The sequence below is a fragment of the Alosa alosa genome, chromosome 22, assembly GCF_017589495.1.
Source record: "Alosa alosa isolate M-15738 ecotype Scorff River chromosome 22, AALO_Geno_1.1, whole genome shotgun sequence".
Classification (NCBI taxonomy): Eukaryota; Metazoa; Chordata; class Actinopteri; order Clupeiformes; family Clupeidae; genus Alosa; species Alosa alosa.
The window spans coordinates 11,168,553-11,192,769 of record NC_063210.1 but is presented as its reverse complement, the minus strand read 5'-3'; the positions used below and the strand labels follow the sequence as shown (position 1 = coordinate 11,192,769).

Here is a 24,217-nt window from a genome sequence, read left to right as displayed (position 1 = left end):
ACCATAGTGATGTTCTTATTGAAAATTTAAAAATACTAAAATTAAAAAGTAAATTGCATTGTGGGACTGTCAAATGATTATTGCAATCATCATTGCAAAATCACATAAAAATCCCCCAGGCTACTTGGAACATCTCTTTATATTCTCAAATACATTCTATGGAAGATGCTAGCATGGCGAGCTGGTTTAGCCAAGGCCTAAAGATCATGAAGGATAGTATGTAAGACATTGAGCCATGAGATGTGCAGTTTGAAGCCCTTAAAAGACATGCACTGTTAATTTACTCACTGTTATTTTTATTTAATTCATCTTGAGATGTTTTAAGTTTAAATTTCAGCTCAGTGAAGCACTTAAAGCACCAACACTTCCTTAAGTTACTTTTCTTGTAGAATTGTAAATCATAAGTCATAGGACAACCTATATAGGACAGTAATTAAGGAAAAAAAGTGAACCTGCTGCGGTGTTAAATGCGATGTGGTTGAAAATTTGGGTGCACCTAACTTTTGTGCCGGTGCACCTAAGAAAAAAAGTTAGGCGCACCAGTGCAACCAGTGCAAAAAGTTATTCTGGAGCCCTGCCTAAGTATAATTTGAGTGGAGCTACAGGTTAATAAGGAAAGGAATGCTGTTTATTCCCTTTCATTACAATTCGCCCACCCGCCTGCTGAAGAACAGCGGATGACATTTAAACGGCAGCATCATCCCCCACCCACTGCAACCGGACACTCATCGCTGATGATGATGACATTATGGGAGTGCCAGCACACGACAGGGGCCGATGCTGTGGCACAGTGTGGCGCGGTATGGCATTGTGTGCCAACTTGGCGCCCCCAGCCCTCGCTTAACAGGTATAGCCAGATGAGAGTGGTTGGGGATGGAGGTGGGTACTATAACGCGAATCCTTGCAAGCCCACTAATATGCCAGTGCGCCTTCCTCCACCGCCTCCCGAGAATTAATACGAAGCGGCAACAGGAAAATAAACAAACGTGAAATATATCGGCTCCTCGTAGCGCGCCACCGGGGCTGATGTTTAATTAATGTGAGTTATTACCGCACCTGAGTGCCTGCTGAGGCAAGTGTTGATTTTTTGGGGGGCGACTCTTAAGAAGGTAGGGTCTGGACACAAAGGAGGCTAATTAATAACGCTTTTGGCTCAGTAAGCTTGTGTGTGTTTGCATTTTCTCTCACCCCTCTCTTTCTCTCTCTCTCTCTCTCTCTTTCTTCACAGTCATCTCTTTTGTTTTTTTTTTCAGTTTGGGGTGCTTCCCTGAAGGCCTTTGCTGTGATTTACAGGGCGGTGGCTCAGTGGCTAAATTAAAATTTGCATTAAGGTTTTGTGTGTGTGTGTGTGTGTGTGTGTGTGTGTGTGTGTGTGTGTGTGTGTGTGTGTGTGTGTGTGTGTGTGTGTGTGTGTTAGAGAGACTTATCCTCAGCAAAGGCCACTTCAACACAAGGGCCCCCACTTCTACTTAAACAGAGTGGCTGCTTATTTCCACTGTCCACCCTCTCCCTCACCCCCTGCCCCCCCCCTGCACTGCCCTGTCCTGTCCCCCAGCTCCGTGCATGGCTCAGAGACGGCGAACGCAGCAGCAGGCCGCAGTAATGCGCTGCCGGAGGCATGTCCGAGACTGAGCTGGCCTTTTCAGACGAGTGCCACGGATATTGGTGCCGGGGATGCAAATGCAGATGAAATTGATGGATTCCGTTCACTTAAAGCTCTCTTGTCTTTTTTTTGAGGATTATTTTCTTGAATATTAAGTGGAGGAACTTCAGAAACCTCATTTCACTCTTCCCTGTATTAGGTATATTGTTATGGGGTTCCTTGTAATAGGGCATATTGTAGTATGATTTCCCTTTTATTGAGCTTTATTACCTACAGGTTAAAAATTATAGTTTTCCAAAACCAGGAATATAATAAGCTAGCCTAATAGAATGACACAGCACCAAAAGGCACATCCCATGTCTTTATCCACTGAAAACAGTTTGCAGACAAACCTTGTGGGCAAAATAGACTTGCAAGAGCCTTTACACTATCTGGCTGAGGATCTTGGGTGTTTGCCATAACCTTGCAGATTCATGGATATAGTTTTTCACCTCTCCACTCAAAGATTGTCCTGTCTCATTATTTTGCTTTCTTATGAAAATCTTGTACTGTAGCTTATGGGATATGCAAGGTTTTTTTTATTGTGTGTGATAGACGACAGGCAGAAACCGCCGAATCTGTGCAGAAATATTTACTCTTGGCCCTAATCTAAATGAAAATCTCAGCGAGCATTGATTGCCGTGAGCGTGGAGCTGAGAATAGTGTGGCGGATGAAAACGGCCCATTCTGTCAGCATCCCACTGACACTGCTCGGTGGCCCCTTCCGCTTGGCTGCAAACGGCCCTATCTCTCCAAACCCATTGTGCTGCACCACAAACTCAAACACTGACTTTTGACACCTAGCTGGGCTGCATGTGTACTCACGCACTGGCCTGTGCAGGATCCCCTCCAGGAACCGGGGGAGGGCGAGTGGGATTTTTTTTTTTGATTGACAGGTCCATGGCTGTATAGGGATATCCATATTAGACTGTGAATCCCTAGGGCTTATTGGACAGAGAGGGGTTAGATGAGGTTTCTGACGGCAACCCATTTTCAAAGGGACATCTTCATTTCAAACTTTATATAGCACTACTCTCCTGTAGCTTGACACATCTCGCGTTCCAACGACTCATGATTGGGAATGATGTCACATCGTGTAAAAACCTGAACCGGTTGCGTGCTAGTTAGTCAACAAGTTGTGAGAACAATGCTACCATTTGTTAGCAATTGTCTGTTGTTAGCAATTGTTACCAGATATAGCAATACCAGTTTGTAACGAAGCATTACACAGTATTTTACACAAACAAACGTCATAGCAACATAGCGACAGATAGAGGATGGACACTATTGTTTCTATGACTGATTTAATGAGACACAAATCAGACAGAACTACTAATAAACAGAGGGCCAGATGTACTAACGCTTTTGCGCAAACTTCAGGCGTATTTGTTTCGCAACGTGCGTGTAAAATCATTGCCAGGTATGTACAAACAGGCCGCAATGATGTAAAAGTTGAGTAGAACTACTGATCTTCATTATCTCCCTGCTTGTTGACATCTTATCATATATTGTATTGTCATGATCGCTAAACGTTTGATTATTTTTAATGTTGCCATCAGTTAACTTCATTCAACTGCGCTTGTATGTAGGCGCTGCCATTCAGTTGTGGACGTTTGTAAATTGCGTTTATGGGCGGAGAAAGGTGCAGTTTACACTAAGGATTGAACGATTGATAAATACGACGGAAACTTGGGTCTGACAGCGTTCGCAATCTGCGGTTTGTCCTTGACGCTGATAACGTTACGTTCGCAAATGTACGTATATCTGGTATGGTACTGGTATGGGCGCAGTCATCTTGGAATTAAAAAATCGGGTAATCTGCGTTCGATTGACTTCAAGGGGCGTTCAAGGAACGTTCCTTTTGCATCTTCCGGTTAGTAGCTCGGGAAAACAACTTGCCGACTGTCTCAGGCTAACAAATGGAACGCAGCAATTCTAACACAATATCTAGAAACAGGAATGAAGGAATGGCATTTAACCCAGTCCTACCCAGGTACTTCAATTTTTTCATGAAAATATGGGCTCAGAAGATGACAGGAAATCTTTAAATGATGCGATGGGTGGGTCTTAGAGAAGAGGCCTGTACACATAGCCCTGTCTGGGTTCACTGAGTTGTCCAAATGTCCTAATTCAGCACAGTGTTTACAACTACAGTAGCTTTATGTGTAGTTCTTCTTTAGGAAGTTTCTTCTTGACATCTTTGCCTGATCAGAGTTTCTGTGTTAACCCTTCCTAAAGAACAGGACCAAATAAATTATTGATAGGAGGAAGGATAGAGTGTCTTCTTCTACATTCAAACATAATAAAGAACTGCAGTCAAAAATAAGATGTCTATGGGAGAAAGGAAGAATGTACATAGTGTGTGGATGGGATGGATGCAAACATCGGTATAATGTTAAGTGATATGAGTAAAAGACAAAAAGAGTAGGTGCATGTGGTTTGCACTTCCTAGATATCTTATGCTGTATTTTCATTGTGATGTGCAGGTCGCGAAACGTGGAGTCGAAATGACAAATTCCATTAGTAACGTTCATTCTTGTTTTATTGATGAGTCATTCCCCCACTAGATGAACTGACACAGAAAAGCCAGACATTTCTGGACTGTTCATTTCTCCTTGCTGTTACACGACTTCATGCCCTTGTCTGTACCTTGCCGTCTTTCTCACTCTGTCAACTTTAAAAAACATGACACGGTCAGCAGTTCAACCTTTTAGCAGTAAAGGGCGACTGTCGCTGAACGGCGGGGTCAGTCTTTTAACGGGAAGAGACCTCCAGCTGTGAGTCCCTCTCTCTCGGAAGGTAATAAGTTTGCCCCCATTGACAACGAAGAGGAACGAGGAGCTGACGACTAAATCAATAGTGACGGATCAAAGAGGTACACCTCAGATCGTGCCCGTGGTAATGGCGAGTTAGCAATAGCAGGAGCGCTAGCGTCAGTGTACGCTACTTCAGAGCCTGCTTTCATCTCGTCCCCTTTTCCTTGCCTCAGCAGACTTGGCCCTCGCTGCAGGTGTTTTCTAGTAGCCTCTCTGAGATTCCGCTCACTCACTCGCTCTCTTGCTTGGTCGCTTCATGCTCGCTCTTTAATTAAAGTCAAGGGAGACGTCTCTGGGCTTGTCAAAACTCTCACACTGGTGGTGAATTTTTTTTTTTTTTTTTTTTTTAAGGTATTAGCAGTTTCAGGTTTTTTGCTCGGCATGCGGTTTCTTTGAGTGGCAGTTAGCCATGTTGTACATGTTTCAGCCATGGTAACTGCATGTGAGATCACTTGCTGCAAAATGCTGATGGAGTCAAATATAGGCTTCAAGTTGTCATACCAACACCAAGACTCTCACTATCACTTTTCAAGTCAAAGCAATTCCCTAGTACTTCGATTGTGCTGACTGTTCAGGGCTTAAAATTCATTTTTCAAAATGGGGGGGAATTCCCCCCTTAGGTTATTCATGTAGGGGGGATTTACACAATTTGGGGGGGAGGGGGGGTCGATTCTGATACCAAGTCAAGAATTGCAATTTCAATACTTCGATACTTTAAAAAAAAAAGTGTTTGATTTTGGGGCCCCCACCACCCTGACGTCATCAGTAATATATACTGTAGTGGGATCATTCACAACAGTGGACATCCTAGATTCTGCTTGACTCTCTCCACACACACAAACACACACTGAAAATGATAGCTTATGTGATATGTTTTCTATCATATATTTTTGAATTCATATAGAGTGTATTTATTTAATAATGCATTTTTTAAAGTATAGCATTTTACTAGTAATTACTATAGTAGCTAAACATATTTAGTCATTTGAATGCCTCATATTGACGTTTAACCTATAACACTTAGGCATATCTTTAATGTGGTGTGTAGGTCCAATTGAGTGCACATTGGTGATGAGTAGGTGTAATTCAGTGCCTGTCACTTTAAGAAAATACCTGAGAGTAATTCTATGGAGTAATTAGCCCCCTTCAACCTGACGGTTTTAGGCTGTATTAAGCTAGTGAATAAAAGTTGTGCATAGTGCGGTATGTGTATGCAAATCATTATGTTTTCTATGTCATTAGATACAATAAATGTTCAAAAAACTAACATGTCGAAGACAATCTTTCTGGGATCAAGTGTTGACCTGACCTGAGCTAGCAGGATAGTTACCAAGGAGCTCTTTCCAGATGTAAAAGTTTGCCATGGTAGCGTAGCCTATTTGCGTAAGCGCAAAGTGGTTCTCTCTCTCTCTCTCTCTCTCTGTCTCTCTCTCTCTCTCTCTCTCCGTGTGTGTGTGCGTCTGCATGCGGCTATGTTCAATTCAACTCGGTAGTTGATCAGTCCGGTCAATAGCACCGCATTCACGCCACTTAATGATTAGGCTATATTAACGTCATCAGACAGGCTGTAAAACGTGTATGCGGGAATTTCTCGCATTATGATGGCTAGAGTTGCGGGACTTGAACAAATTATGCGCAATACCCGCAATCCCGCAGTGAAATTTAAGCCCTGCTGTTTTTCTCACTCTTCATAGTGTTTTGTGTGAGTGAACATTTTACACATTTTGTGACATATTTTGGTTATCTTTGCAAATTCCTTATACAGAGAGATATATACTTAGACTGAAAATAATTGTGCTATATGAATGAAATGTAATCAATAGAATACTATTAGAATACTGTTTAAAGTCATTGTCATGTGTAACAAACACTATAATAATGCTGTGTACCATGATAGATTAGTGTTGAGATGGGTGTAAATAGCTTTTTATCTTATTTTAAATTATTTTTATTTCAAGTACAATGTCATCAAATGTTTCCAAGTGTCTTGTTTTACTATGGGATTACATTAGAGCAACATAACAGTGAGAATGTTTCACTATGATTCACAATGGTGCTCTGAACCCTGTGAGTTTGTGTGGCTCCTACTGTGCGGAGCAGTTGAACTAGTGTGTGTGTCTATGTCTGCTTTTTGTTTGTGTCTGTGTATGTGCGTGTGTTTATATGAAGGAGAAATGAATTCCATGTGCATTCTTTTATATTTGTGTGTGTGTGTGTGAGAGAGAGAGAGAGAGAGAGAGTAAATGTATTCAATTCTTCACACAGTCTGCGCGCTCGCTCCGTCTCACCCACTTGCTCTGCCTTGCTTGTGTTTTCTAGGGGAAAAACATTGGCCGGTGCGGTCGCAGAGCCACCATGGTAGGAATGGCTATTATATGTCCCGTAGTTGAGTGTTCCTCCTATCTCTCTTATCTCTCTCTCTCTCTCTCGCTCTCTCTCTCTCACACTCTCTTTCCCTCTCTGTCTCTCTCATTCTCTCTATTTCTCTGGCCACGTAGTTCATGTCTGTGTCTGTGGTGGACATGTTCAAGTCTGTGTATTCATGCCTCGCCCATGCAGACCTATAGTGGTATAATTCAAACATCTTTTTGAAAAAAGAATCATTCTTTTTTCATTTTTTTTTTTTTTTTTTACCGGTCATCCAAAACCAAAACCTTCTTCTCCTACATGGCCTTTCCCATTTGTAGCTTTTCTTTCGTTTTCAGTCCGGAGTCCCACTCTATTTGGCTTCATCTGTCAAGAAGACTTGAGCGTATGCTAGGCAGGGATAAAGGCAGCTTTGAATGATGTTACTTCTTATTAATTAAAGAAGACATCAGTTAAAACTGTGCTTATCCTTGTTAGCAACTTTGAGGATGCTTTCTCCTGAAGGGAAGATCTTCAGCCCTCAGCTCTTGAAGGACAACGTCTGATATGTCGTCAACTGGCTTCAAGAGGCAGGGTGGGGTTTTTTATTTCTGAGAAATGTATCACTCAAAGACATTGTATCACAGTTAATATGTAAGGGATAATCCAAGACTATGTGTGCGCTAAATGGTTAGCACACACAATGTTGTGTGAGGTGGTACACCTAGGAGTGGATTATCCTGCTTATAGGCTACTATACAGTCACCAAGAACATTAAATGAGACATTTCATAGTTCTTTTAGGACTTATTATCTTTTGGCTTTGTAATAAGTCCTAAGGATGTTAGGATGGATAGGTTTGCTGTTCACATGGCAACACTCTTTCAAAGCTAAAGATACCTAGTTCCTCTCATAGCTGGCTTACAATTGCATCAAACTCTAAGGAATTGTCTATTTAGTGTTCTTGGCAGGCTGCTATGTCAGCATGTTTCAGAAGTCACACAGGTTGGATTTCCTCTGTGTGACCAGCACATTACACTATAATAACTGTTTTACACACACCTTCCAACTTGTCAAATATGGCTATTTACCCTGGCCACTGTATAATATACAAATGTATATCTGATAAAACGGGTGGTGTTACCAGCGAGACAAATGTCAAAGGTATGGCATAAGACATACTGCATATGTATATCTCTCTGTGTTTGAGGCGTTGGAAATAAGAGTAGATCTCAAATCGGAGATGACCCACTTACTGCACAGGCTATATATGAGATGAATTCAGTTGCCTTCAGTAGCAACATAGGGTCAGTCTGGCAGAGGTATAGGTCAGAGGCTACCAGATTGGTAAATGAGTAGTGTTCACCCTGTCTGGCCAGATAAGATTGTTCTTATAGCATGTCAATAAACCTCCCAGATTGTTTTTGTCAGTGTAGTCTATCACTCACAGTGTTTGACTAGACTATTAGATACACATCATCAGCCTATTTCAGCCCCGTGGCTTTGTTCACTGCTTTTGTAAGTCCGCTTGGGGAAAAAAGCCTTTGCAGCTCAAGGACTTGCTATTTTTCATTGAACTTGTTCAATCCTTTGCATTCAGCTCTTAAGAGTGTGTGTATGTGTGTGTGTGTGGGGTGGGGGTGGGGGTTGTGGTGCTGAGGAGACATGGATAACATCTTCTCCAGTATGCCCATGTGCCTGAGCTGGGTCAGTTACAAGAGCGCCCTGCGCACCCGATCAAATACAGAGATTCCACTGGCCCAAAATGTCAGCCGAACGCCAGAGCCACAAAATCCTCCTCGCCGCTTTCCTATCGTCCGGTTTTTTTCTCTTCCGCCATTTAGCTTCGGCGCCACAAAATAAATGCTAATGCTCTTTGTCAGCGTTTAAATGCCACCCCCCTGGCGCGGTCTCGGCCCGGGCCGCCCTGGCACTGCGGCAGGTTGGGGAGAGAAGGGCAAGCCAGCTGGTTGCCCATTGTCAACACTCCCAGTGGGGCAGACCCATGCAGGAGGAAGACCACTGGGCCTCAATTCACAGTCATACAACAGCCTCACACACACACACAGAATATGTGTTCAGTAATTAAACGACAGGGGCCTTTACTTGTTTATTTGTTTATTTACTTCTCAAAGGTGGAAGGGGCTGACAGAAGGGATAGTGACAGGAACCGAACCAATGCACAGTGATCTGTGGTGCCTCGGATCAGGCATTTTCTTCGATTCCCGCTCTCTGTTTCTCTTTACCGCAATCACTTTCTTTCATTTTCTCCTCCCTCTCTCATTCTCTTTCTACCTCTCTTTTCCTCTTCCGTCCTTCTTGCTCTCCGCAGCAGGCAGTAGCGCTCTGGGCTTTTCATTAATTGTTCCGCCGTCACCCACAGTCTGCCTGCCTGCTTTCCCTTGCCCCTCTTGACAATTTGTTTATTTAATTTGGTGGGGGAAATAATTTCACACTTGGACATAAAAACAGATTTTCTTTTTGTCAGCCTGTTTTTTTTGTAGGTTTGTTTTACCACCTCAAACCTGATCTAAACAAGATAGAGCACAAAATCTCTCTCTCTCTCTCTCTCTCTCTCTCTCTCTCTCTCTCTCTCTCTCGTTTTCTCTCTCTCTCTCCCCCCACCATTTTTTCTCTTTTACTCAATTTGTGTGTTAGCATCTGGTTTGATATGGATAAGAATATTAACGAATCGTGATTCAGATGACACAGATTTATGGGCTGCTCTGGGATCTGTGGGGAAGCGGTATGTGTGCTGCAGCTATTTCCTGACAACACTTTGAAACCCTGAGGGTGACGTCAGGCAACTCAAGACTGGAGGCTATACAGCTGTTCTCGCAAATGTTCTCTGATGACCTTGTTTGTTTGTTTCCACCATGTTTTTTCAAGGGATTACAGATTTGGAAAGATGCTATTAATGGGAGTAGTTTTCAAAGAAAGTGCAACTTATTTATGATAAATTGTTTTTTAATGGTGCTGTCATTTTGTGATCTTACCCACACTTATTTAGGTTTAATACTATGCTTCTAACAGGGTTTGTATAGAAATACTTGGGAAATAATATGGTCGTCTGTTTGCCTGGCTATTTGAAGTGTTTAATACCACAGCATAGTGTTGAGAAAATTGCATGTTCTAGTTTTCCCCAAATAGCGAATTAAGTATTACTTTGACTGAAGACTGGAGGTGTTGATTAAACAAACAAAACTTGACTGCCAAAGTGTTAACCTACTTGCTACTATGACATTATATTTTGAAAAGAATAATTTTTTTTTTAAATCTAAGATGTATATCTTTAAACAGCCTATACATATTATTTTGACTGTATCCGATAATATGAGGTCTTCGGATTGGCATACATTTCACTGGTATATAAAGGTTACATTCTTCTATTGAACGTCACTTGTTCATCCATGTTTTACCACATACATTTTCTTGGGCACCCTGTCTAGGGTAACAGGAATTATCCCACTGAGTCCTTGATAACATACACCTGCTGTTGCATGTGAGACAGGGATCCAGAGTTAGTTGTTTACTTCAAACATTCGGATACATTCTTGCTTGGTGTTGTTGTATTATTTACTTGTAAATATGCAGGAGAAATGTCAGAATACTGAATCACTGGTGCCATCTGGATATTACTATGCAGACGGGCATGGGTGGTGTTGGCAGGACGTGTCAGGTGTGAAATAGAGAGCTATGTGCAATCTGTGGATTTATTGGGCATGGGAGAGTTCACTGCTGCTTTGGTGCCTCGTTGGAACAAATATCCCCACGCCCACTTCAAAGTTTGTTCACTGAGTAAACATCTGTATGATCTGAGTGGAAAAACAACAACTGCAACGTCAACAACAACACAGTTGCTCAAACCCATTCAATCACAATGAGCAATCAACACTCCCAGATCTCCCAAACCGAACCAGCAAATCACTACTTTCAATCAATTACTTTCTTCAAAGTGTCTTCAACATCAAATAATCAATCCACCTAAGTACCGTACACTAAAACACAAATTGTATGAGTAATTCAGCGTATTCATGTAACTCCAAGCCTGAAAGCAGTAAAGCTGACAGGAAGTAAAGGGTATGTTTTATATGATCTTAGTAAATATGTTGCTTGTTTGTTTGTTTATACGTGTCATGTAAGAGTCTTTTTCTTTCAATCATAACTCAATTTTTCAGTGATATTCAAAACAAAATCGCTCTCTCTGCACCCCACACACACACACACACACACACTCCCCCCCAAACCCTTATCCCCTCTCGTCCACAGCAAATGATTCAGTTGGTGGGTGGGTGATGTGCTACTTTAGCCCTACAGAGGACAACAGGGAACTTTGGTGCGACTTCCTGAGAAAACAAGACCTTGGGCTATGAGAGGAGATTTAGTTAACTGTCTCTCTAAAAGCAGCTAATTGGACCCCAGATTAAGCCAGGATCATTGAACTGGACGATGCTCCATATTAATTAGAAGCCTGAGCTGAAAGCGGAAAGGGGCCTTGAATCCATTTCTGCCTTTTATGGTGGTTGGTTTAAGTATTAAACCCCTTAAATTCTCACTGTGTGGTGGCCGCCTAAGGAAACTACACTGCATCATCTCCTAATCGCAGTGAGAGTGAAGGGTTTTATCCTTGTATTAACTGAATTCGGTGAAATTAAGCCATCTCTGTCGCCGTGCAGCATTAACTTGACTAATTTCTGTGTGTTTTCTGTTAATGGTGTGTTATTTTTGCATATTAAGTAAGCTAAAGTCAAACACTATTGAGTATTTAATCACAAACCAAGCAAACTAAGGTGACATGTTATTGTGAGTGTATGAGTGATAAGCCTTTAACTTTACTGTGATTGGAGAGAACACGCATCTCTTACCATTTGCATCTGTTATCTTGAGTCTTTGTGCCCTTTGCAGCTCCATGACAGATGTAAATGGCACTATAGCCGGTTGTTCTAATACATTTTTAAACAGACTCAACAGCAACCCTTTCCAAAAAACCCTTGGCACGCTTGACTAGGCTTGCTCCGCACCCTTCCTCCATTTATTATGGGGTCCTCGCGGTGTCATCATTTCGAGCTCAAAATGGCCGTCGTTCATCATCCTTCACCACACAGTGGACTTAATGAAAGGGCCTCCTGCACTATGTCAAAGCTAGTTCAGTGCCAAAAGTGGCAGTGTCGACGCTCCCATAAGCCACTGCACACTGTCTCATCACCCACCCCCCCACCACACACACACACACACACACACACACACACACACTCACATCCTACCCCAACCCTTCCCTGACGCACCCAGACCCAACAGCAGCTGTGTCTGCCTCGCGCCGTCCGCACGGTCGGTCACGCGTTAGCTCGGCCGGCGCTGGAAGTGACAGATGACAGCGCCATTCATTTTCCCGGTGACTGAAGGGGTTCAAAAGGCGCCCAGGAAAAGTGCAGGATATATGAGGCTTCAGCAGGCTGAATGATGGTGCTGGAAGTGTTTCAGAGCCAGAGCTGACAAATGCATTGCGCTGCCTCACAACTTAAGCGTGATTGGATTTGTGAGGGCCACTAGGGATTTCATTAGTGTTCGACTGCAATGCAAGATTAATTGTGCCCATTTGAATGCTGTGACAGTGTGTTGAGTGCGCAAGACTGACAGAAAGGAATCACAATGACCACACTGAGTTGTGTCAAAGCTTATATAATGCAGAAGATGATTGTTGATGATGATTGATGATTGTTGTAAGTTTTGTGTATAAAATGCTTGTGAGTAAAGTAATCCATACCAATGTACTTTGTGCGCCTACAAATATCTATAGCAAGGCCGTAGTCATGATGTCAACATTGGGGGGAACCAAATCTGTGGTGGTGTCTGGGGGACCCCCAAACAGAATTTTAATACATTTCCTGCCATGGACAAATATTATTTGATTAAAAATCACAAACAAGTCATTAGTTAATTCAGTCAATTAGGGTATTCCAAACTTTTGACAGACATGGGCATGGATGGATTATGAACCCCTGGGTACATTATGCAAACAGTCCCCTCAGCGAAGATAGGGGGGTCCGGGGGCATGCTCCCCCGGAAGATTTAAAAAAAAAAAATGACCCTTTAAATGATGACTTCTGGTGATTTTTGTGGAAAGAGAAGAGAAGGGTGGAGAAGAAGCAACTTCACACAGAGGCTTGGGCTTCAGAGCCCCCTGAGCTCTTGGGCCCAGTAGGCCCATTCAGTAATCCATCCCTGGACATATAGCTATGACTCCATTTGTCTCCAAAATGTATTGTACATTATAACATTATAATGTACTCTATAAACTAGAGTATCTTTGTTAACCTCTATATTACACAGAATACAATGGCTCTTTGACTAATTACTTACACCTGAGTATTTTAAAAAACTAAGGCTTAGAGAGGCTACATAGGGTTGGACCTATAGCCTAATACGATTTTGTATTTGTGTTTTGATTTTATTATACTGGCAGCTAAACACACAATTTTAACGTAGTTTGAAACGGACATGATTCAGGAATATGCTACTAAGACAGGACCCTCTTCTGTTTGACTCACCTCACGTTACCCCATGCACTATAGCCTGGTTTCTGACAGAAATTGTGTTTTGTGCCATGTAGAAACAATACTACAGCTTTTATTTGAATGGAGCGATTTCTTTCTTTAATTATTGTCTGCGATTCACATTAACTGTAGGCTATCACCACCAGCATTGTAAACGTTCTTTCCTAACGGCTCGTGTCCATTATCGTGGCAAAACCCACTGCGCCGCACATAGCCCATTGATTTCCTATGGAGAGTGGCAAGGCGTGGTTTATGCTTCCACAATGCACCTTGGGAAGGCGGCGCGGCCATTCGAACAGAGGCGGCGCGTCAAGAAGTTGGGCTCGGCTGAACTTTATGCAAATGAGAGCGGTTAACGCTAGGCGGTTAGCCAATGAAAGGACACCTTCGGTAAACAAGTTCTGTCCTTTGCTCTAGTCTTCCGGTCCGGAACAATAGCCTGCCAGAAATATTTGTTCTGCCTGATAATCGTGTAGGTTTTATGAAAATATATTAAGCTATAGTGGCGAAGAAGTTAAGTTTAGAACAAGTTCGCCACTGCACCCTATCAAAAAGACCTTGTTGGCGACTTGAACCAGGCCTACCGCACCGCAGCATGTGCAGCAAATGGAAGCCTTTGATAGCGCACGCCAATAACGAAAAATGCAAAACCGTCAGGACAAACCATTCAGGGGTATACTCTCTCTTGAACCATCACTAGGTTACTCATATGCGTTACTTACGTTTGATGACATTTCAGACGATGGTGCTTGTTGGTTTCCTGTAGTATAGCGTTTTCTTTCTTTATTTTTCTATGTCAGTATATTGGGGGAGGACATTTTGGTCATATCTGAATATTGGGGGCACATCCCCCCCAATGTCTATGGTGACTACGACCCTGATCTATAGCATGCAAAGGAATTAATATGTGTAACAATGTGTGACTTGATGAATGAAACAAATTTTCAAATGACTGTTGTAGTGTTAAATGTTAAATGGGCTCAATGTGACTTGTATGGTATCTAAAAAAAACATACATTGTTTTTTCCCCTCATTCTGATTTCCAGCTCATTTAGTAATAGACTTCCATTTCAGTTGCTATGACAACCAAACCATTTCCTCGTGACATTGTGGTCTTGTCATGTGACCCTCCCGCTGTTGTTTCTTTACCGTTATGTCATGGGTATCAATTATTTTCTCCTGTAGAGGGACATCTGTCCATGGCACATTTGGACTCATTGCTATCCCAGACAGTAGTGTAAACCTGCCACCAGACCTGGGCCGGATTTGGTTCAGATCCGGGTGAAAGTCGGCTACTGTCTGGGATGTCTGATGAGTTTATCCACTTGCTTCACCACGACCTCTCGTTGCTTCCCCCTACAGGTGCCCACCAGCACAACTACAACCACGTGGGTCTTAGTAGCCCAACGCGAACACCCAAAAATGGTAAGACCAGACAAAACAGCCACCCAACAAGTCATGTGATTGGCTACTAACCCCAGTCGCTAAGCTTATGAAGCAAGAGTCAAGAGTGCCGCACTTTGCTCTCCCGCAGAACTGATGGAGGCCGTACCTATGATAATGGTTTCTTGTGACGATCAAGGCTAACGTAGCTGCCAATGTCTCTTGTATGTGTCAGATGGTGCAAATGTGACCTTCCATTACAGCTGTCTGTGATTGGTTATGGCTGTGGCGCTGAAGGATGGACTACTGTGTTGGTCTATGTCAGTTTTGCTGCCCTGATTGCAAGCAGTACTTAATAAGCAGTTCATCAGCATTATGAGGCCTTTGTCCTCATTTCTGAAGGTGCACATTCATATTCCGAGGGTGACGTTTCCGTATTAACGAGCCGCTCTGGCTGCTGACCCAGCACACATCTACACGGACATGCTTCCATCAGGGAGGTTAATGAATCCGCTCATACAGCGCCGTCCATCTCAATCACCCCTTGTCCGTCTCCGAAAGAGAGTGATGATGCTTTTAAAGAAAAGGGGAAATTAATGCTGTGTGGAGGGCAACCGAGGCACGGCAGGGTTGCCTTAAGGAAAAGGTGCGGTCGCATTCAAATGCCCGACACCCTTAAAAAAGGTCCGAGCTCAGCTGTTTGAAGATCGTATTCACCGGACCGGTGCTCATCGTAAACCGGGCCTGTGTCATCCATGGGGGGTGGGGGAGGGGGGTACGGCAGAGTTCTTTTTCTTTGGGCAAGTAAGCTTTTGCTGATGTGACGGCATGTTGTGCTGTCAGGAGGGTATGAAATTGCTCAGGGCAGATGATTTCTGTCCCAAGGCCAGCATGCCAACCAGGCTGCACTCACACCTTCAACGGAAAGCACTGATGAGGAGGTGTATACACGGTGGTGCGATGCTCTGCCAATTTCATTGGCCCGTTTCATTTATAGGGTGTCAATTGTTATGAGATGGATGCTGTGACTATCTCACACACACACACACACACACACAAACACACACACACACTCACACTCACACACACACACTCACACACACACACTCACACACACACACACAAACACACACACACACTCTCTCACACACACACACACACACACACAAACACACACACACACACACACACACACACACACACACACACTCACACACACACACACACACACACAAACACACACACACACACACAAAGCCGCTTTTTTGCCTTTTTCTTTTGATTTCAAGTTTCATTAGTTGGAGTGCCAGAATCAAACTCTTTCATTCTGTGTCATGCAATGCTTTGTCCTCTGATAGAGGAAGAAGAAAAAACCCCACAGAAAAGACCTCCTGAAATCCAGGACATGCATTTAAAATCCATTTTTAGCATCTCATCCGGTAGATATATGTATTGATCAAAGGATAAAAGGGAAGTCAGAAATCCCTGTGTGTGTGCTGGGTAGATAAGGGGGACCCAAACCCATGGCTCTTTAAATGAGAGTGGCAGACACACACACACACACACACACACACACACACACTCCCACACATACACAAGCACACACACCGGCTCAGTGGCTGGGGTCTGCCGCATGCCCTTGCTTGTGGAACGATTAAACCACTGCCGCTGGTGAGCCGGCGCATTGTGACTCACAGGGCGGCAAAAGCTTCGTTTTGTTGGCCATCGGCTAACAAGCCCCCAAGATCTTCCTGTGGCTTAGTTAAGAGTGTTGGCGTATAGTTGTGTATGTGTGTGTTGAACTGAAAGCTGGTGTTGTTTATTCGATTGTGCGGATTCCCTTGTTGCACAGGATGTCTAAATTCAACATACTGCTATAGAAACTACATACCAAACAGAACATATCTAGACGACCTAATGGTTATGCTTGTAGACATGGGTAATAGTTGTAAACATTCCCTGATGTAAATAACAAAGGTAGTACGTTTACGTTGGATATGTTTATGTAATGCATGGATATGGCTGTAATATGTAACCTCTATAATGCTGTGCAAGAAGAATCCTACGGTTGGGCTCTTAGAATTCAGACACCCAAGTGAACTTGTGAATGCTTAAAGATGCATTATGCAACATTTTCAAACACTTGCTTTTAACAAAATTCTCATTATAATTCAGAGGCAATGTGACACCAGAATATCTGTGATAGAGAAATGGTGGCTCAAATTAAAGTTGTGACTGTTTTTTCCTCAGGAAGTGAAACCTTTGTCTAGCAGAATTTCACTAATTGGATATAAAAAAACAAAAACAAAGGCAAACAACCTGATGCTTGGGAGATAAAAAAATGGCAGTGTCTGAAAGAAGGGAAGAACAACCAAAGTTATACTGAAAAGTACAAAATGTACCAGTTTAGTATGGCCCTAAAGAATTGCACAATAATTTTCTACCCTTAAGTCATTTTTGATACACGTTATCTCAGAGTAATGCATTTCATATTATACCTACAGTTTAAAGGGCAAAGTCCCCACCCCAAGAGGATATTTAGATATTACAAACAATTAGGCAAAACGTATGCATGTGATGCAGTGTTGCATGAAATGTTGACTTTGTTTTGTGGTGGTGGGCAAAATAAGATCTTCAAATGCCATGCTAAAGAGTAAAATTACATTTAGAGCTCAAATACTTTGGACACAGCTGAAAAAAAAAACATGTACATCAATCCCCACAAAGATGCACCATGCAGAGAAGTGATAGGCTCGGCCTCAGAACCTATTAGCTGAACTAGCTGATGTACACATATCTTTTCTTTTGTGTTGGCATGTCATTGAAACATGTTTTCTCACTTGGGTTCACCAGCTCACCGATCCCTAAGGCATGGTAAGTCATACCCCACCCACACTGTGCCCAGTCCCTACCCCACTTCACCACCACATCCCCCTCACCTCTTAAGTGGATAGCGGCATCACTCTTTGCACACTGCACTAACCACAAAGATGGTGGCTGACCTCACTTAGATGACCTAAGATGGCATTTTATAGGATTTGGATTTGGCTGCTATACTGCAATGACCATACCCCCCCCCCACCCCTCACCCCCCAGTGTGGTCTCGTCCTAACAAAGGTCCCTACTCTACCACTAGTCCACTCTCGGTTGTTGTGGTGTGTGTGTGTGTGTGTCTCTGTGAGAGTGTGTTTGTGTGCATGTTTGTGTGTGCTCCCAAAGCACTCTTCATCGTAGAGGCCAACAAACCTCTCCCTGCCATCGTGAACACAAAGGCTGTAATTTCACCCCCCACCCGTCATGGTTTGGCACAGTTCAACCACGTTTGTGACTAGCGCTAGCTAAAACTGATAGAGTGCCCCAGCACTTATCATTCCCTCATTGTCATTAAATTCCATCCCATCATGCAACACGATACACACTCACACACTCACTCTGCCTACCAGTGACATTTGGTGTCGGGGGGAAGAGGAGAGACCACAGAACACCTGTTGGTCACTTCCCGAGTGGCCGACCAATGGGGCGTTTTACAGTAGCAGTGTAACCCCCCTGGTCCTTGTTCCAGCATCTCCTTGTCTCCACACATGGCGTGACGTGATGTGATGTAACGTGTGACATGACCAGCCCTCATGATTACAGTCCTGAGAGAGAGTCTCGACCCCACCCCCACTTAAGAACAACATTGTGGCGTGGTTCGCGTCTTCTTTCCATCATTCATGTCAAGTCTTGTTTGGGACTCAGGTTTCCTCTCCTCTCTGTTTTTTTTCTTCTTCTCTTTCTCTGTCCCCTTCTCTCTCTCTCTCTCTCTGTCTCTCTCTCTCTCCCATCTCTGTCCTCTTTTTCTCCCTTTCTCTTTCTTTCCTTTTTGTGTTCTCTTTGTCTCTCCAACCCTCCCCCCCTGCAGAGAGCTCGCGGATGAACAACATCCTCACCTCCCAGACGGAGCCCTATGACCTCTCCTTCTCACGCTCCTTCCAGAGTCTCTCCCACCTTCCTCCTTCCTACGAGTCTGCCATGAAAGCAGACCTCAACAGGTTCTCCTCTCTCAAAAAACTATGTGAGTGTCACATGCTACTAAACACACACACACACACACACACATGGCAGAGGGTCACCATATCTTGGTCCTTCTACACAATCATCCGGTTGAGGCTCAGAATGTACGGTAGATGTTGGAATTAATTTCACTTTGGTTAATATAAACCAAAGGACAAGGACCTGGAGTCCCCTGGATACCCTGCGCTGTTTCAGTTGCCTTTTTTCTCTACAATAATGAACCATATGCACGGATGGTTATTTAGCCATCTCATTCATTTCCGTTGGAGCGTATGTGTTGTAACGACATCTTCTGTTATAATCTGCTCCATACATGTTCTCTCCGATACTTAATATCTTTTTTGCGTAATAATAAAAATTGTAACGCATAAATCCTTCTACATCTTAACGTGCTGATTCACTGGTGCAACACTCAACTGGACACCAATTACATTAACAATAACGGTGGCTACAACACACCTGGCTCCACCGGAAACAAATGCTGCATGGCTAAAGAGCCTTCTGTGCATAAGGTCCATTGCAATGAGTTAAAAAGGGAATGGAAAAGTGAAGGCTATACCGCCATATTAAACAGATAAAGCCTTATTTGCACTTTTTGTGAAGTGTGAATCTCTGGTCTGGTATTAAAGTATAGTCCTCTCACCACAGTGTCCTTTATGGCCGACTGCCCAAAACTGTGTCTGGTCCTTTTGTAATTTACTGCTAAAGGTGGCCATTTTGCTAATGAGGTCTCATAATATTTCTAAGAAAAAATAGTATTTAGTGGTCTGAATTGCATATTCATTTGGCTCTGCAGTCCCCCCCACACACACACACTTGCTATCTGTGAACTTGGGCAAGAAATCCCGACACTGACAGTTCCACTAATCATCCCCTCAACAATCGTGGCTGCCCTGCCCAACTACCATGAGCTGAGCAAGTATGCCAGAAACTATTTCTTTCACCAGATCTTCTCTAAAGTAGTCCCCTTGGGCCCTGACTGAGAGAGCCTTTCAGATATGCCTCTAAAGCAAATAATTTGCAGTAGCCAACCCTCAATAGGCTTGGCTCTGTCTTGTACAAGTCCACGCATAGATCTATGGATAAACAACCTTTATTCAGAAATGAGTCGAGCTGCAGTATGAATTACTGCCTGAAGACCCCTGCATTCCTTCACAACTCTAATTCTTTTCATCTTCACAAGTCTAAAGCACTGCATTGCATCCCATGCTCTCATATTAATGTTTCAGCTCATATCTCACAATGTATAACATGAAAGAACAGTGCTTAATTGTGCCAAATCGAGCACTACAAATAATTTCTTTTATCATTAATTACCACAAGCAGATTAGAGTGCATTTATCAACCGAACAACAGAATGCTCGTTTTCATGCCAAGAGAAAACGAAGAAGAGATTTAAAACCGTCTGCTCTTTTATCTGCTAACAAGCTTGATCCAATCCCCTTTGGACAAACTGTGCTGTAATTGATACCTCACATATGACAGCCTAGTCCACAGGTTCTGAAGTTCCACACTGATCTGTCGGTAAAGGAGCGGACGACAAGGACTGGCCTTAATCGGGCTGTAGGCAAATTAACGTCATTTTTTCCGCTGCAACGTAACCTATTAACGGCAAATTCATTTCTGCAATAATTGTGTTTCTGCCTCACCTTTTCGATGGTAATAATCGTAATCTCAAATGTCACAAGCGTGTCGGGGGAGACGTCAAGTCGAGCGGGAGGCTCAAGGTCGATGGCCCAGACTGCTCTCATTATGGGCCCCGCGGAAATAATTATTTAATTATTTCCACCTCTAATTATTTCAGCTGCAATTAGCTTGCGGAACGGTACAGTCTAGATGTTCTGACAGTGTCTCTTTCTCTCTCTCTCCCTTTGTGTGTGATCTTACTTTCTTTCCCCATACAGTGTTAACTGTTGTGTATACTGCATAGAAAACGCTTTGCACATTGCAGAAATAGATTAACCGGTTTGTGGATTCGCTGAATAATGGCATGTCTATGTGGCTGCTTGCCCTCGGGAACGTCCACACGGTGTTCACATGACGCCTCCGATCTGGCGCTCGCAAATCATATGGGCACCAATTAGTCACATCTGTGTGGGTAGACTCACCATGTTCCATGATTCTTCATAACGTGTCCATCTGTAGATATCGGACTAATTGGTGAGTGGATGGGAGACTTAGATTTAGTGCCTCTCTGCCTGTCTGTCTCTGCCTTGCTGTCTCCTGCTATTTCTGTCTTGCATTTTGTTTCTCTACTTTTGTGTCGTTTCTCTCTCTCTCTCTCTCTCTCACTCTCTCTCTCTGTCTCTCTTACTCTCTGTCTTTATGTCCTCTCAGTTTTTGAAATTAATTTCCCACGCTCTGTGGACCAATGTGCGATGCACTTAATTGTTTTCCCTGCTGTCCTTTATCAACAGTAGAAAGTTGCTTTGCCTTTCATTTGCCCTCACTTAATCCATCCCCACATTTAAACGCTATCCACTTACTGCCCAAAATATCGGTCTTAATCATTAGACCGTAAAATGTATGCATGTCGGCTTACCTCTCTCTTTATCCTGACAGACAATTAAAGGCAGGCTGGCAAAAAGTAAAAGCCACATTAGAAACAACGGAAACGTATGTCTGTTTGTGTGCTGGAAGTTATACTGTTTCATATAAAAAGCAAAATGTACATGACATAGGGTAATATGAGGTTATGTGTTTTAGCTCCTCCACATCACTAGGAATATGCACTGTTTTAAATCATCAGAGCGATCTGAGTGCTTGAACTTCTTTCCTGAGGCACAATTTAGATGCATGCAGCATACCAACAGCAAGGAGATGTAGCAACAGAATTATCTGTGCTCTGGCTTCTCCTCACAGCTGACAAGGACACGGACGAGTACTACAGCCGCAAACGGCACCTCGCAGACCTGGCCATCCGCGGCACACTGCCCCTGCACGTGATCCGGAACAAGGAGGCCCAGGGCAGCCAGCCGGCACTGACCCAACAGCAGCAGCAACACCAGCAGGCGGCCGCCGCCGCCCAGCAGCAGCAGCAACAGCAGGGGGCGCCGTCCCAGCGGCAGCGTCCACGACGGGTCCAGCGCGCCATGTCCCAGGACCGCGTGCTGTCACCGGAGAGGGGCCACGCCGGGCACGACTACGCCGCCGCCGCCATGGCGGCCACCGTCTCGTCGACGTCGCGCGGCATGTCGTCGGCGTACGGCCCCATGTCGCCGTACGGCGGGCGCATCCTCAGCGACGAGCAGCTGCTGTCGGCCGAGCGGCTGCGCTCGCACGAGCGCCTGCTCTCGCAGGAGCGGCTCTACTCGCACGAGCGCCACTACTCGCACGAGCGACTGCACTCCAGCGACCGGCTCTACTCGCACGACCGCCTCTACTCGCAGGACCGCCTGCTCTCGCAGGACCCGCTGCTCTCGCCGGACAAGATGATGTCCATCAAGCGCTCGGCGGCAGCGGCGGCGGCCATGCCGGGCTTCCGCTCGGACAAGTCCATGTCGCGCGCCATCTCGCACACAGACGTCCACTTGCCCTCCACGCCGCTCATGGACCGCTACAAAATGACGAAGATGCACTCGCATCCCAGTGCCTCCAACAACGCCTCGCAGCAGCCGCCACCGCAGCAACAGCAGCAGCAGCAGCAGCAGCAGCAACACAACACCCTCAACCGGAACCAGACGGCCTCCAAGCGACAGGCCTTCGCCTCACGCCGCACGCAGACTGTTGAGCAGTTCCAGTACATCCCCAACCAGCAGCAGCAGCAACACCACCACCACTACCGCACGGGTAGCAAGACCGAAGTAACTGTTTAACGGCAAAGACACAGGACAGAGAGAGAGAGAGAGAGAGAGAGAGTGAGAGAGCGAGATTGAGAGAGAAAGAGAGACATAGAACGAGTGATGCCAGCATCCCTGACTTAGACACGACCAGAATGAAAGCAAACCACAGAAGGCAACGACGATTGCAAAAACCGGGTAGATCTAAATCCAGCAAACCTCTGATTGAGATTCATGAGATGGTTTTGGAAAAGGATATGAATATGATGTGCAATACAGGAAAGTAACCTCACTCACACTGTTTCTTTTCCTCAGCCCTAGCCTATTATTATCGCTCCATTCACTACAGGAGCCCTTAACCTGTCTGTGCACACTCATATCTTTATGTGTTTGACAAGGAACAAATGAACAGAAGGACCATACGATAATGAATCTTGAATCTTGTTATTACGCCGCAAACAAAGACACTTCTACACCTTCTTTTTAACCACCTTACTTTTTAAGGGCTTCGCTCGGCTGTACACACGGACTGGCCTTTCAGATAGATGAGGAGGGAAGGAAATGAGGGAGGGTGGGAGGGAGCGAATCGGGACTCAGCCCCTCTGGCTCCTTGGCTGTGGACACAGAATCAACACTGTAATAACTTTATAAATATATAAATATAACTCTACTGTTTGTACCTTTAGTCATCCTCATATAGCTTCAGAGATTCATTAACAGAACAGATGTGTGCCCTTCTGTTCGTGCCTCTGAGAAATGTTCCATTTCAACAACGAAGTGTTTTTTTGTGGGTTAAAAAGCACAATCAATTTTGAGGACAAAACAAAAAAAAATGATGTAACGTTCTACTTGGTTTTGTTTCCTCTGTTGTTTTTTTCCGTTCATTCGTTTTGATCAGTGATGGCTAGCAGCACGCATCAGTTTTTTGTTTCCACAATCAAAATGGACCCATTTCTTTGCATAGATAATTGTAAATATGCTATTTTAGCAGCAGTGTATGGACAAGTCTGGTCTGGTCGGCTTTTTGTACTATCATAGTCTGTTTCTAGCAACGCTGACAGAGTAATTATAATGACAACCACAGTTTTGTGAAGGCAGAGTTAGGCAAACCTCACTAACCATATATTCGACCATTTAAATAAATACTGAAATGTGTGTGAGTGTGTCTTTACAAAAATGTGTTTGTAGAATGAAGAATGAATGAATGTTGATTTTAAAATATATATAAATATATATATATAGAAACGTATAAATAGATAGATATTCCACTACTGTTGATATCTGGCTGTAGACTGTGTTTTCAGTGATTCACAAGACAACTGGATATATTAATGCTTGTTGTAGTAGCTGCAAATAAAACATCCTTATTTTTCTAAACATTACCTTCATCTGGATTGAACGTGTGTTCTTAGTAAGACAAATCTCTTTCAGCCCCATTGCCCTGCCACCCACCACCTCAGCTCACTTCTGTTATTATACATGCAATGTTCCACATATGTATTCCCCCTACATTATTATTCCGCCTCTGACAGCACCAATAAATGTAAATGCACTTACGGCACTCTGCAGGTACCTTCATTCATAAAGTTTAATGGTCGCACGGTGGAGGACGAAGCTGTGTGTAGAACGTAAGAGGTGCGGGAAA

At 43.8% G+C, this 24,217-nt stretch overlaps 1 protein-coding gene across 3 annotated transcripts in view; it reads left to right on the top strand.

The window, feature by feature from the left end:
- LOC125287360 (protein shisa-6) overlaps positions 1 to 23,134 on the top strand; it is a 52,994-nt gene extending 29,860 nt beyond the window's left edge. The window contains exons 5-9 of one of the 3 annotated variants that reach the window (XM_048233101.1): positions 6,778 to 6,816; positions 14,720 to 14,782; positions 17,594 to 17,614; positions 18,642 to 18,794; positions 21,656 to 23,134. In XM_048233101.1, coding sequence (XP_048089058.1) covers positions 6,778 to 6,816; positions 14,720 to 14,782; positions 17,594 to 17,614; positions 18,642 to 18,794; positions 21,656 to 22,608 — 1,229 coding nt within the window. In that variant the 3' untranslated portion in view covers positions 22,609 to 23,134. The remainder of the gene's footprint in view (positions 1 to 6,777; positions 6,817 to 14,719; positions 14,783 to 17,593; positions 17,615 to 18,641; positions 18,795 to 21,655) is intronic. The other 2 variants (XM_048233102.1, XM_048233103.1) reach the window with 2 other exon arrangements.
- Positions 23,135 to 24,217: the final 1,083 nt, after the last annotated feature.